Below are 12,027 nucleotides of genomic sequence, written 5' to 3'. Positions count from 1 at the left end.
GGAGGTTTGGTCTTGTTGGAGTAGGTATGGCCTTGGAAGAAGTAGGATATTGGGAATGGGCTTTGAGGTTTTAAAAGTCCATGCTAGGCCCAGTGTCTCTGCCTGGTGCCTGTGGATCAGGAAGTAAAGATCTCAGCTACTGCCATGCTATGCCCGTCTTTTTCTTGCCCTGATGATAATGGACTAACCTTCTAGAACTATAAGCCAGGCCCAAATTAAATGTTTTGTTTTTATAAGAGTTGCCTTGGTCATGGTGCCTCTTCACAGCAATAGAACAGTGACTAAGACAAAGGTTTAACTCAAGGCACTGGGACAAATTGTCCTTGTCTTTTAATTTAATAGACTGTTAAGAGTAGCACTTTTAACCACCTACCTTCTAAGCATCTGTTCACGACTTGTCTGTCTATTTGTCTGTTTTAGAATAACCTCAACCTGGAGAGTGAGTCCACATCACAAACCAGCTTTCCTCTGTCCAAAGAAGTCTCAGGGGAGCACCAAGTTATCCACCAACCCTCCTCTAGACAGCGATTCCCTCAAGAGACTGGGCATCCTTCACTGCAAAGAGACGGCCCCAGATCATTTCTCCTTGATCTACCAAACTTTCCAGATCTTTCCAAAGCTGATATCAATGGGCAGAATCCAAATATTCAGGTAATTCTCAGCAGCTGGCAAGCGAAAGAAAAGAAAACAGTGCATCTTTTGTTTCCGAACCTGATTCTAACGAGCCCTGCAGCCTTACCTCCTTGCCCTTCTCAGCCCCTCTGTGATTCCTGCCGAAGGGCTGTATTATTCCTATAAAAATAGTGTTGCAACACCCATGATGTTTTTTGAGACACTGAAATAGAAAAACAAAACAAAAATGATGTACCCCGAAATTACTGAAATGTGGTAGTTATAGGAAAATGCTTGTGACTAGACCAGGTAACCCACAATCTTTCTTCAAAGCACTCAGGAAGGTACTTACCCTCGGTGCCTTGGTAACTTGCCTTCAGCACCAGAAATTCCTTCAGGAGAGGGCAACCTCCTAAGGAATAAATGACTTACCAAATGATTAAATAAGAAGACACCAGATACCACAATATCTTCCAAGAATACAGGTTTTTTTATGGTTTCAAAATCAGAGTTATTGGCAGAATGTATTTGTAACTAACACAGTTCCAGCATAGAGATGTTGAAGTCAGACACCCAAACAACACGAGGCCAATATGTCTTTGTGTCCACTACAGTCCAGTTATCCCATTCTGCTTTAAATAATCATTGTCTGTTGGTCTTCCATGGTGCAGAGGAGTGAGACAGAAATGTTTAATTGATCTGATGGCTTCTTTATCCTAAAGAGAATTGAGCTCCATTTCTGGCCTTTTGCTTTCTAGAAGGCCACAAAAGGTTGGTGTGAGTCACTCAGAAAGATATTCAAAGGCAGCTACTGTCTCAACATACTCCAACTCTCATTCTCTCTCTCTCTCTCTCTCTCTCTCTCTCTCTCTCTCTCTCTCTCTGTGTGTGTGTGTGTGTGTGTGTGTGTGTGTGTGTGTGTTTGTGTGTGTCTTTCTTCTCTGTCTCTTTATCTCTCTCAGTGTGTGTGTGTTTGTCTCTGTGTGTCTCTCTTCTCTGTCTCTCTCAGTGTGCTTGTGTATGTGTCTATACACACATACTTTTATGCACACCATTAGCCTCTACCGTCCCATGCACCACTGCACTTGAGTAAACCAGCTCCCTGGTGGTCCTTTAGAATACAAGGTACTTCCCAAAGGTGAGGGGTAATGATTTCTGGGTAGCAGCCCTCATCCAGGCTCAGAGCACTGTTCTTTCGTTGAAAGTCACTAGCTTGACCTAGTCCATCCATTTAAGCACAAAACCCCACTGCTCACCATGGCCCCTCAGCATTTCTTTCCTGGTTAATGGCATGAATAGAGGAAGGGGTGTGTCGGTGGGTAGGCATCTGGCGTCAGAGCCTCTGGCCTCCTGGGCTACCTCCTAGGCAAACTGATCCTTCCCCACCTAGCTATCCTCACCTTGAGTCCAGGAGCCTAGCAGGAATCACTACCCTTACCCCTGATGTCTCTGCAGCTCCAAGTTCTGACAATGTGCCTGAAGCTGCAGGGCTGGATCCTGTCTTTCCTTTGAAAAATGCCTGTACCTCTCCAAAGTGACATTGCTGAGCAAAGGGCTGTGTCCCTTGGGCCTCTTGACTCTTAGAGTGGAGAATCCTTCTAGAAGCTCAACATCTGCTTCTGTGGAGCATTTTATGCCATAAATCAAGCAGCCTCTGTTCCATGGGATTAGACTCCACCTGAGCACTAGTTTCAGGCTGTGGAAATGGGAGGAGAAAGAACTATTATCTCTGCACAGAAAGAAATGGCCTCAGAATCCTAACTTGGCTCTCCATGTTCGATTTAGAACAACTTAAGAAATTAGTTTCTGCTTTAAAAAAGAAATCATTCAGGAAAGAAAGCAAATCCCTCGGGACAACTTAGACTTGAACTTCAGTGCCCTTGGCTGAGTTTTTGTTCTTTGGTTGATGGTCAGATAATAAAGACAAAAATTCCAAAATAAACTCATTATTAGACTTGCAGTGTCAACTCATTACTCCAGTGGCTATTCACAACCAAACATATCCCTTTTCTGAATCAGTCTGAGGTCAGTATCCACTTCCACCAATATAGTTCTTTCTTTGCCTCCATTGAGAGGGACTTAAACACAGCCATCCACAGACCCTTCTTACACAGACTTATTTCCATGGCCCTAGGCCTCTGGGATGCTACAAGATATACTCAGAGGGATCAGTCAGGCTTTTATGTGTGTCTGCTTCTGCTTTTCCCTCCTGTCTCTATAATACTTTTGAAATGGCCAGTCTGGCTGAGTAAGAGCCAAGAAATGTTTGTGCCCTGAATAAGGACCAGTATGCCAATGAGGACAAACCTGGACATCTGAGATTCTCACAGACTTCTGCCATCATCATCAACTATGGAGTCAGTCTGAGCTAGGTTTCCTGTCTAGTACCACCACTCAGTCTGCTAGTCTTGGGTTCCTGGATGTTTTTTTTCAATCTCTCTGCACCTCAGTTTTCTTGACTATAAAATTGGTGTGATAATTCCACCTACAATTACCCATGGAATCTGATCTCTGAGGACTGAGATTATCCACACGAAGGGCTTAGCATAGGATTATGTGTCTGGTAAGCTTTCTGGAACTAATGGATATGATGGGTGAAGATGGTACAGATAAAGATGACAGAAGAACATCTATAAGAATAATTAGGTTACTTCAGAAACCTGGCTACCTAGTTCAATCCCCAGGACCCACATAGATGTGAAAGAAAAGAACTGACTCTACAGAGTTGTCCGCTGACCACACAAATTGTAGCAAGTGTTTACACTCACACACACAAACACACACACACACACACACACACACACACACACACACACTGGGCAGGGGGAATAAACAACTGCTTCAAAGATTAATTGGGAATCCAAAGATTTACCCAGAAACTGTCGCTACACTTTCTTCATCATTTAACTTGGAAAGCTGATTTCCCTAAGCCAAGATAGTGCCTGAAAACCGAGTCTAAGTTTTGTAGAAGAGACACTTATATTTGGGCGGGCACACTGCTGTAAATCTCAGTGCAGCAACCGCAATTATGTAGGGAATACCACAGTTTCTGTGGAGCATCAGCAGGTCTGAGACAGGAGGATTGAATATCCTCCTGGTCTACTTTGTGTTCTTTCTGCCGCAGTTGTCAGGGAAGAAGGACAGCCGAATCCTTTGCTGCAGATGGATTCCTGGATGTTCTGTGCTCTTGAGGGAATCCTCTTTCTGCCTGGGAACTTTTCAGGCTACCTCCATGCGCCCAGTCCATTCCACTCACAAAGCTCAGAGGAGCAACTGGAGAGAAAGCTCCGCTGGGTTCACTGTGGCAGCACAGCTTACACGTCTTTACAGTGGCCATGGCTCCTTAGCAGTTAGAATGGGGAACTGTCTCAGTCTTGCTACCGAAAGTGCTCTGCAGAGCAAGAGTAAAGAATTTGGTTCTAATGTAACATTTAACTATTTAGCAAAAAGAGAAAAAGCTGATCAAGGTTACCAATTTGGGACAGAATTGATACCTATTTTTGCATTATCCTTTGGAGCTGGGAGATTCTGTCTTACCTTGGGCCTGGAGCTTCTGCGAGAGTTCTCTCTCTTTCTCTAGGTGTACTAAGGTGCCTCAGGGATGTACAATGAGCTTTTTGAAAAGGGTGGAGCAATCTAGGGCCTTTATCAGCTTGAAGTCTACTGTACTCCAGTACATTCAAGTTCATTGCTCAAGAGATTTTTTTTTTTTTCAAAGGTTTCCCCGACTCTAAAATACCCGAACAGAGCAAGGAAAACAGGAAACAGAAAAGTAATCCCAGCCATTTGAGAAGGCATTTGCCATGCTCGTTGCGTCTTTTTAATTGGATGCCTATAAAATTTCAGGTTCAAGATTAGATTTCTTCTTTTGATATCAGTATGAGGTTTCCACATTGCTGACTGTGGGGAAGGGTGGGTCCTAAGATTTGTTTGTGTTTTGCTTTGTTTTGTAATTCATTTGGGGCAGTGGCTAGAAATTAAAGAGAAGAAAGAAACCTCGACCCTGTTGAGATTCAGCCATTGATATCGTTTTTGGAGTAACCTCCTATTTTGCTACCCATTGCCTTGCCAGGCAAGGACTCTATTTTGTTTGGATCTGAGCAGCAATTTGAGAGGGGGAAAAAAATCGTATTGACGGTAATAGCTTGAAACATGAAATTGTTTTTATTCCCGGCTTGGAGAAATTGCAGGGCACATTTTGTTTAAGCAATCCCTTTGACTCTAGTCTGAACACAAATGCAGTATCGAAACTATTGGACACGTAGTCCTCTCTTATCTTCTGCTCAGAGACTGATTTCATTACCATAATTGCCTCCTTGCCTGACTCCCCTTGGCTTTTGGCAGCTTCTCTCCTCTGAGATCCTTAATACCCTTGCAAACAATCATTGTCGCTCAGTGGTTCTATCTGTAGGCAGAGGGGGATGGGGCTTCAAAGGAGAAAGGTCATGTATTCAAAGACTCTGCCTTGCCCGTCCTACCATGGTGGTTTTTAATCTGCCATCCAGTAGTATACTCTTTATTCACTTGTCCTTTCAAGGTTCCACGTGGCTCATCCACGTCAGTATTCCCTAGCAACCGTCCATTCCACCAAACAACAATGATAGAACATGGGGATTGTATTTCTTTTCTCCTGATCTTAAAAGTACAGCTGAATCCCCTAAAACCTTCATAATTATAAGCATACAGGAGTTGCTCACCAATTAAGGCAATGATGGCATCATGGGCTAATGCTCACGGTGCCCTTCTAAGGCATCCCACAACAGAGGAGATGGATGTACTTGTCCTGATCCATCCTCAGTATACTATGGGATCTAAGGTCACCCTCTGGACCTCACGCCCAGGACCATTATTGGCTTGGCAGCTTCTTTAAGTGTCAGACCAAGTACAAAACAAACAACCCCCAAGCTGTTTATCTAGAGGACGGGCATACCCCAGTGCAACTTGGCAGGGTATCTCACCAACTCCTCGGATGTCAGGTCAGGGCAAAACTGGGAATGCATCTGCCCGGTACATCTTGCGCTGATTACTTGGAGTGCGTGTTTCTGATTCATTTGCATGTAACCCTTCCAGGAGGTGTTGCAAGAACTATGTGATGGCCAGAGGAACCCAATGAGTCTTCTATTATTTTTTTAAACAAGTTTTTCTATGCTGATTGTCTCTCAGAGCCAAGAAGCTGTGTTCTTCCAGATCTATGACAGATTTCAAAAGTAGGTTTCGTTAATCCAAAGAACAAGTTCTAACCATAGCTCAGGGACTATGCGCTTTGACCCTGTTACTAGGCCAAACAATGGGAGGAGAGAAATATCATAACTGGAAAAAGCCTTATCTTGAGGGCCTTGGGCTCGCGTCTATGTGTGGCACACGTGCAGAGCTGTGGTCTGAGAGAATCGATAAATTCACATGGACAGAGCCTTTAGAACAGTGCCTGCTTCGGCACCTGCTCAATAAATTGTGCTTTGTTGTGGCTGTCCTTTCGGTACCTCGGGAACACAGTGTTCCTTCAGTGAAAGGCTTATCCACAATTGGTTCATCAGTAAACCAAGAACCCAGTCATGACTAGCTTCTTGCCTATCTGAGACCACACTTTTTTGTCATTGTAGAGTTCATGTGGGTCGTTCCTGGATGTCTTGGGTTCTCTATCGCTGTTTAAGTGCAGCTTTCTTCCACAAGGGCTGCAGCCGTCCTTTTCTTCAGCTCTCTCAGACCTTCTTCCTCGCTTGAGGCTGCCAATTCGCTATTGATCTGGCCTGTTCTGAATTCCTCAGGTCACCATAGAGGTGGTCGACGGTCCTGACTCTGAAGCAGAAAAGGATCAGCATCCAGAGAATAAACCCAGCTGGTCAGTCCCGGTCCCTGACTGGCGGGCCTGGTGGCAGAGGTCCTTGTCCTTGGCCAGGACAAACAGCGAGGACCAAGACTACAAGTATGACAGTACCTCAGATGACAGCAACTTCCTCAGTGTTCCTAGGGGGTGGGACCGTCCAGCCCCAGGCCACCGGACTTTTGAAACCAAAGAGCAGCCAGAATATGGTGAGTTTACTACCCAGTAATGTAAAATTGGTGGGGAGAGTAAGTGAGGATGATAAGGCCTCAGTGACGAGTGGCCAAACAAAACTCAGTTTACAGTATGTGGTTTTCAGTCTTCTATGAGGCATGCCTCATAAAGGCTGTGTTCACAGAAGCCCTATGGAGCCATCTGCAGCCACATGTTTTTGGGAACGCTATAATTTTTAAATTATACTTGAGATATTTTTTAGGGTCCTTGGGGTTTTTTTTCCTGTCTAGTCTTCTCTGCAACTTAATTTTACTTCTAAAGATGAATAAATCATCACATCTCCTTCCCTGTATTTTTTAACTGTAAAGATCTATGGTGCAAATCAATTTAATAACAGAGATGTACACAGTTGCTTCCTGTGACCAGGCAGCATGTCAGCTCTGATACTAGCAGTGGGGTGGCCCTTGAGAATCCACATGAACAACTTGTGTCACAGTTGTCAGAGCAGGCTTCCCCCCTCTACTATAAATGCTGTACCCCAAGGTGAGACTACCACGTTCATAAGGTAATGAAAAACTTCCAGATTCAATGGTTACTAAATTATTTTATTAAATAGCAAAAGTTCTTTTCTTACTTCAGTTAAGATGAGAGACAAGGTGAAGGGATCTCAGCTCCAACCTCTCACTCCATGATTCGAACTCCCTCTTCCTTCAAATGAATACTCCCTGTGTCACAAATGCCCCTGCTGTTAAGTTCTTGTGGCTTCCCCGTCGGCAGACCGAGGAATGAACAATGCATCATGAGGAGTGTCGTGGTTTGGATGAGATGCCCTGCAAATGTCTCAGATATTTGAGTCCTTGGTCCTCAGTTGGTAACTGTGTGGAAAGAAATAGGAGGTGGTTGAAGCCTGGTTGAAGGAGGTATGTTACTCAGGATGGACTCCGAGGTTACAAAAGCCAGCATCCTCCAGTGTGTTCTTTCTGCCTCTGGCTTCTGAGCTCTCAGCTACCGCTCCAGGCACCTGCTGCTGGCTACTTCCACTCTATTCTCTCACCTTCGCCGTGGACTCTAACACTGCAACTGTAAGCCCAAAATAAACTCTTAAGTTGCCTTGGTCATGATGTCTTATCACAGTTGAAAGAAAAGCACCACATAAAAGAATGAAAGATACAAAGAGTTTCAAACAGAGATCCAAGCAAGTACTTTCCTGTCCATGGTCATTTTCCATTACTGACCATAGTGAAATTAGATGAACACTGCACATTGGTATCTCCATTAAGATTCAATTTTTTGAAATTCTCTACCTTGTCATGGCCTAATTTTAGCAGAATATTTTTCAGTCTTTATTTTCCCCATGGAGTTTTCTTAGTAATGTTCTTTATGATAGTATCGTTAGTGTCTTAGAAAGAGGAGGCTAACTTTGGCCAGAATGAGTGTTGCTGGAAGGCAGGACAGATAATGGAGTGTGGTGGGAATATACAGACCTCAGCTATAACTGCTGTGGTGCTGAGCCTGAGCTGTGTGGATAGCCATAAGTATCATAAGTTTTATTATAAACTTCGGTTTCCTTACCCATAAAAGGAGTAAAATATTCTTCCTATGGCAGACTTATCCTGGGAGTTAAATGTAGCCATGACCATCCAGGACCAGTGGTGCTGGATTCCCAAGGCCACTTCCACCCAGTTCCAGTGGTTCCTACACTGAACTGGCCATGGCCCCTGTAGAACTGGCCCACGAAGCTCTACTGTCCGGACACTATAAAAGGAAGATTTTACCATCCCATATAGCATCTATGCACACGAGTTCTCAGCTCATTGCAATGGTGAGCATTGTCTTCCTTCCTTCCTTTCTTGAGCCCTTTGATGTCATTGGGCTGTCAAAATGCCATAGATATATTCTCAGGAACAGTTTGTTCTTGTTGTCATTGCAATTTTCTCATTTTCTGCTCTGAGCCACACTTCCTCCCAGTTAAGCTCACATATCATGTCCTCATTTGTGTTTCTAGAATCATAAATTAGGCTTACCTTCTGTTACATATATTACAACTTCTCCATCTGGCATTAAAATAGAGAGGATTTCTCCCCAGAAAGATATGTTCCAAACAGAAATCCTTGTTGTGTCCTTTGACCTCATGAAACAGGAATCCCCTGGAAAGTCTTCGTTGGATGCTGACCTGGATCAGTGTGTGATAAAAAGCCTCAAGATGGTGAAGATCTTCCTAAAAGATTGTTCCTCCATAGAGATGATTAATAATGTGTCTAATTTCTGAGCAGTTAAGGATTTGGAGAAAGCCACCTACTGGTAGAATAAGTTCTTGATTACTGCTTATAGATAACGTATCTTAAGATAAAAATAGATTTTTTTGTGGCATATTTCTAACAGATTTTAGAGGGAACTACGTCATGCAATCCTGGCATTCTGGAAGCTGGGGCAGAAGGGTCATGAGTTTGAGGCCAGCCCAGTCTACATAGTTTCTATCTCAACAAATAAACAAAAACAAAGAAACCAGCCTGATTTAGCAGCTTCAAACAGCAGAAGAAGGGTTCATCCTTAGGAGTTTTCAGGTTGACTGGAATCTGAGCTGCAATGGGCTGGTTTGGCTGCAGCTGAACGGTCTTCAATGACCTCAGTAACAATGATGGGGCCCAGCTAGACAGGTAGGCATGCTGAGATGGCCAAAGCCTCTCTTCTGGCCCTCAACTTCCTTGGGCTCTTTACATGGTAGTGGAATAGTTCCCTCCAACCAAACAAGACAAGTCTACATGCTTAGACATTTTGCAGGCCTTTGCTTGTATCCTATTTGCCATCATCCCATCAATTGAAACCAATCACATGGTCCAGAACCAGCATTAAAAAAACCAAGGAAGCGGACATGGAGAAAGGATTTACGGGCATCATTCTCATACACTTTAATGCAACACTAGCATTTAGTCATCATGCTATGTAGGTTTTGACAAACTGACAAAAGCTATAGAGGGCTTTGAAAAGGGGACCTCAAGGAAGGAACTGCCTCCATCAGACTGCCCTGTGGGCATGTCTGTGAGGGCATTTCCTGATTAATGATTGACATGGGAAGGCTCATTGTGAGCAAGTGGTTCTGGCAATCCAAGACCACTTAAGAAAGCAGGCTGACGCCAGGTGGTGGTGGTGCACACCTTTGATCACAGCACTCAGGAGGTAGAGGTAAGTGGGTCTCTGTGAGTTCGAGGCCAGCCTTGTCTACAGAGTGAGTTCCAGGAAAGCCATGGCTACACAGAGAGACCCTATCATGAAAAAAAATGCAAGCTGAGCAAGGCATTGGGAGCCAACCAGTGAGCAGTGCTCCTCCTGGTCTCTGCTTCAGTTCCTGCCTGCAGGTTCCTGCCTTCAGCTCCTGCCTGCAGGTTCCTGCCTTCGGCTCCTGCCCTGCCCTCCTTCACTGATGGATTGATCCTGTAACCCATAACACAAAATACACCATTTCCTTCCCTACACTGATCTTGATCAGTGATTTAGCAGAGCAATAAAAGGAAGCTAATACAGTCATTTAGATCCAGAAAACCAAAGTGAGAAGTGCAGCTCATACAGAGATTCAAATATAGGCCTCATAGTGAGCTAGGCCCTCAAGTTGAGTGACATTGCCCTGTATGAGTTCTCTCCCTTAATGAAGTGGAAAGGAAAGATTGCAGGGGATTTCTGGATGGCAGAGGCTCCTTTGCTTTTATAAAGTCCAGCAGTACAACCGTTGACCTCACTGGCTTTTATCTTAGGCTGCTATTCCCTCAGCAAGTGACATGGCATCTTTCTGCATGGAGTAATGTTTGCTTTCCAAACTTGCCCTGTCTCTTTTTATGGTGTGAAAATATGAGAATCTTTACTTGTGCCTCTTGCTGCTCCCTTTAACAAAATCTGGCCCTGTTTGTGGATGCAGGATAAAAACGCAGCATGTGCACTTGTAATATGATTCACTGCATATAGATGGCATCACTGACAAGCATGCGATTGATCCAAGCATATCTGCAAAATTCTGAGAGAGAGCCCTGACTATTCTATCTCAGACTTTTCTCCCTCTGGAAGCAACTTGTCACTCCAGCCCTGCTGCATCTGTGCCCCAGAGGAGGCAATAGAGAGGTCACACTGGAAAATGGTGCCCATTTCACTAATGTAAAACAGAAGCTTCAGACTTCTGGTTGACTGTGTGGTTAGGAAACTTGTTTTTTAGATAAAATCAAAGTGTTAAAAAATTATTTGAATGAAAGGAGATAGACATGGATGATGCTTCTGAAGGCAGGTATGCCATGAGAATCTTTATATTCAGTTAGGGAAGATGCCATCACAATTTCATGTATACACACACACACACACACACACACACACACACACACACCAATTCTGAGACAGCTCAGCAGCCCTGTGATAGCCCAGGATGCCTGCAGAGTAAGTATTGTGTAAACACCAGCCTTAGCAGCTGGCACCAGACCCAAGATTTGGGTGGAAACGTGTGGAGAACATTCTTGCTGGGTCTATGTAATAACCACACAACCTATTGTGAAGGAAGGGTGTCCCAACCTTTCAAAGCACCTGACTGCAGCCCCAAAGAGGCCTGAAGGCAAGCATGAGCCAGGAGAAACCATTATGGAGTGGTGTTACTGGAGAGAAGTCATGCATTAGAGATGTAGGACTTGATGCTACAGCCCAGCTTCCCTTTCTGTTACCCTGATAACCCTGGGCAAGACCCCCAGACACTCAAAAACTTTGGTTACTTCTGATAAGAGAACGCCAGTCTTGATAATGTACACAAATCCCCAGCTCTCTCCAGCCCCCTCTTGTGTGCTCCACATTTTCCCCATGTTCCTCATATCTTCTAAATTACTATATAATTTACTATTTTGTATTCATTGCTCATTCTACCAGAGTGAGGAAAACTATTCTTAATAATAGATCCCATATACCTAGAATTATGCTTGACATGTAGTGAGAATTCAGCTAACACTCATTGGCCAGATGTTGAATAATGACTTCAAAGGATAGTTCTCCACTTACCATTAATATGTTGGTTATTTGCTACTGTGTAACAAACCATTCTCTACCTAGCACCTGAAAAAACATCAGTCATTATTTCTCATGGTTTAGTGGCTCAGCAAGCTCAGACTGTTGGGCAGTTCTACACTTGATGGTCTCAGCTACATTCAGTTTCTATACAGAAGTATTGGGGGCCTCCCTTCCATGGTCAAATGTTCTGTTGTTCTTCATGCAACTCCATTTTTTTGGTAGTGGCATCTCACCATTCTTGAATTTGTTCCACTTAAACTTCTTTCGTGGCGATTGGCTTCACCAGAGTAAACTAGACTGGAAGCCAATGGGGACCATAAGGTCAAAGGAAGACCAGATTCCGTGGAACTCTCTTCCCTTCCCTTCCCTTCCCTTCCCTTCCCTTCCCT

The 12,027-nt window shown here is 44.0% G+C and overlaps 1 protein-coding gene across 2 annotated transcripts in view; it reads left to right on the top strand.

Annotated features, from left to right (window-relative positions):
* The window catches only part of Ism1 (isthmin 1), a 76,339-nt gene that overhangs the window by 51,029 nt on the left and 13,283 nt on the right, over positions 1–12,027 (top strand). Inside the window, exons 2-3 of one of the 2 annotated variants that reach the window (XM_005365532.3) lie at positions 421–651; positions 6,378–6,642. In XM_005365532.3, coding sequence (XP_005365589.1) covers positions 421–651; positions 6,378–6,642 — 496 coding nt within the window. The remainder of the gene's footprint in view (positions 1–420; positions 652–6,377; positions 6,643–12,027) is intronic. The other variant, XM_026788438.1, reaches the window with a different exon arrangement.

Source organism: Microtus ochrogaster, unplaced genomic scaffold (genome assembly GCF_000317375.1).
Source record: "Microtus ochrogaster isolate Prairie Vole_2 unplaced genomic scaffold, MicOch1.0 UNK3, whole genome shotgun sequence".
Lineage (NCBI taxonomy): Eukaryota > Metazoa > Chordata > Mammalia > Rodentia > Cricetidae > Microtus > Microtus ochrogaster.
The sequence above is the reverse complement of the archived record's forward strand: the minus strand, read 5'-3'. Positions and strand labels throughout refer to the sequence as shown.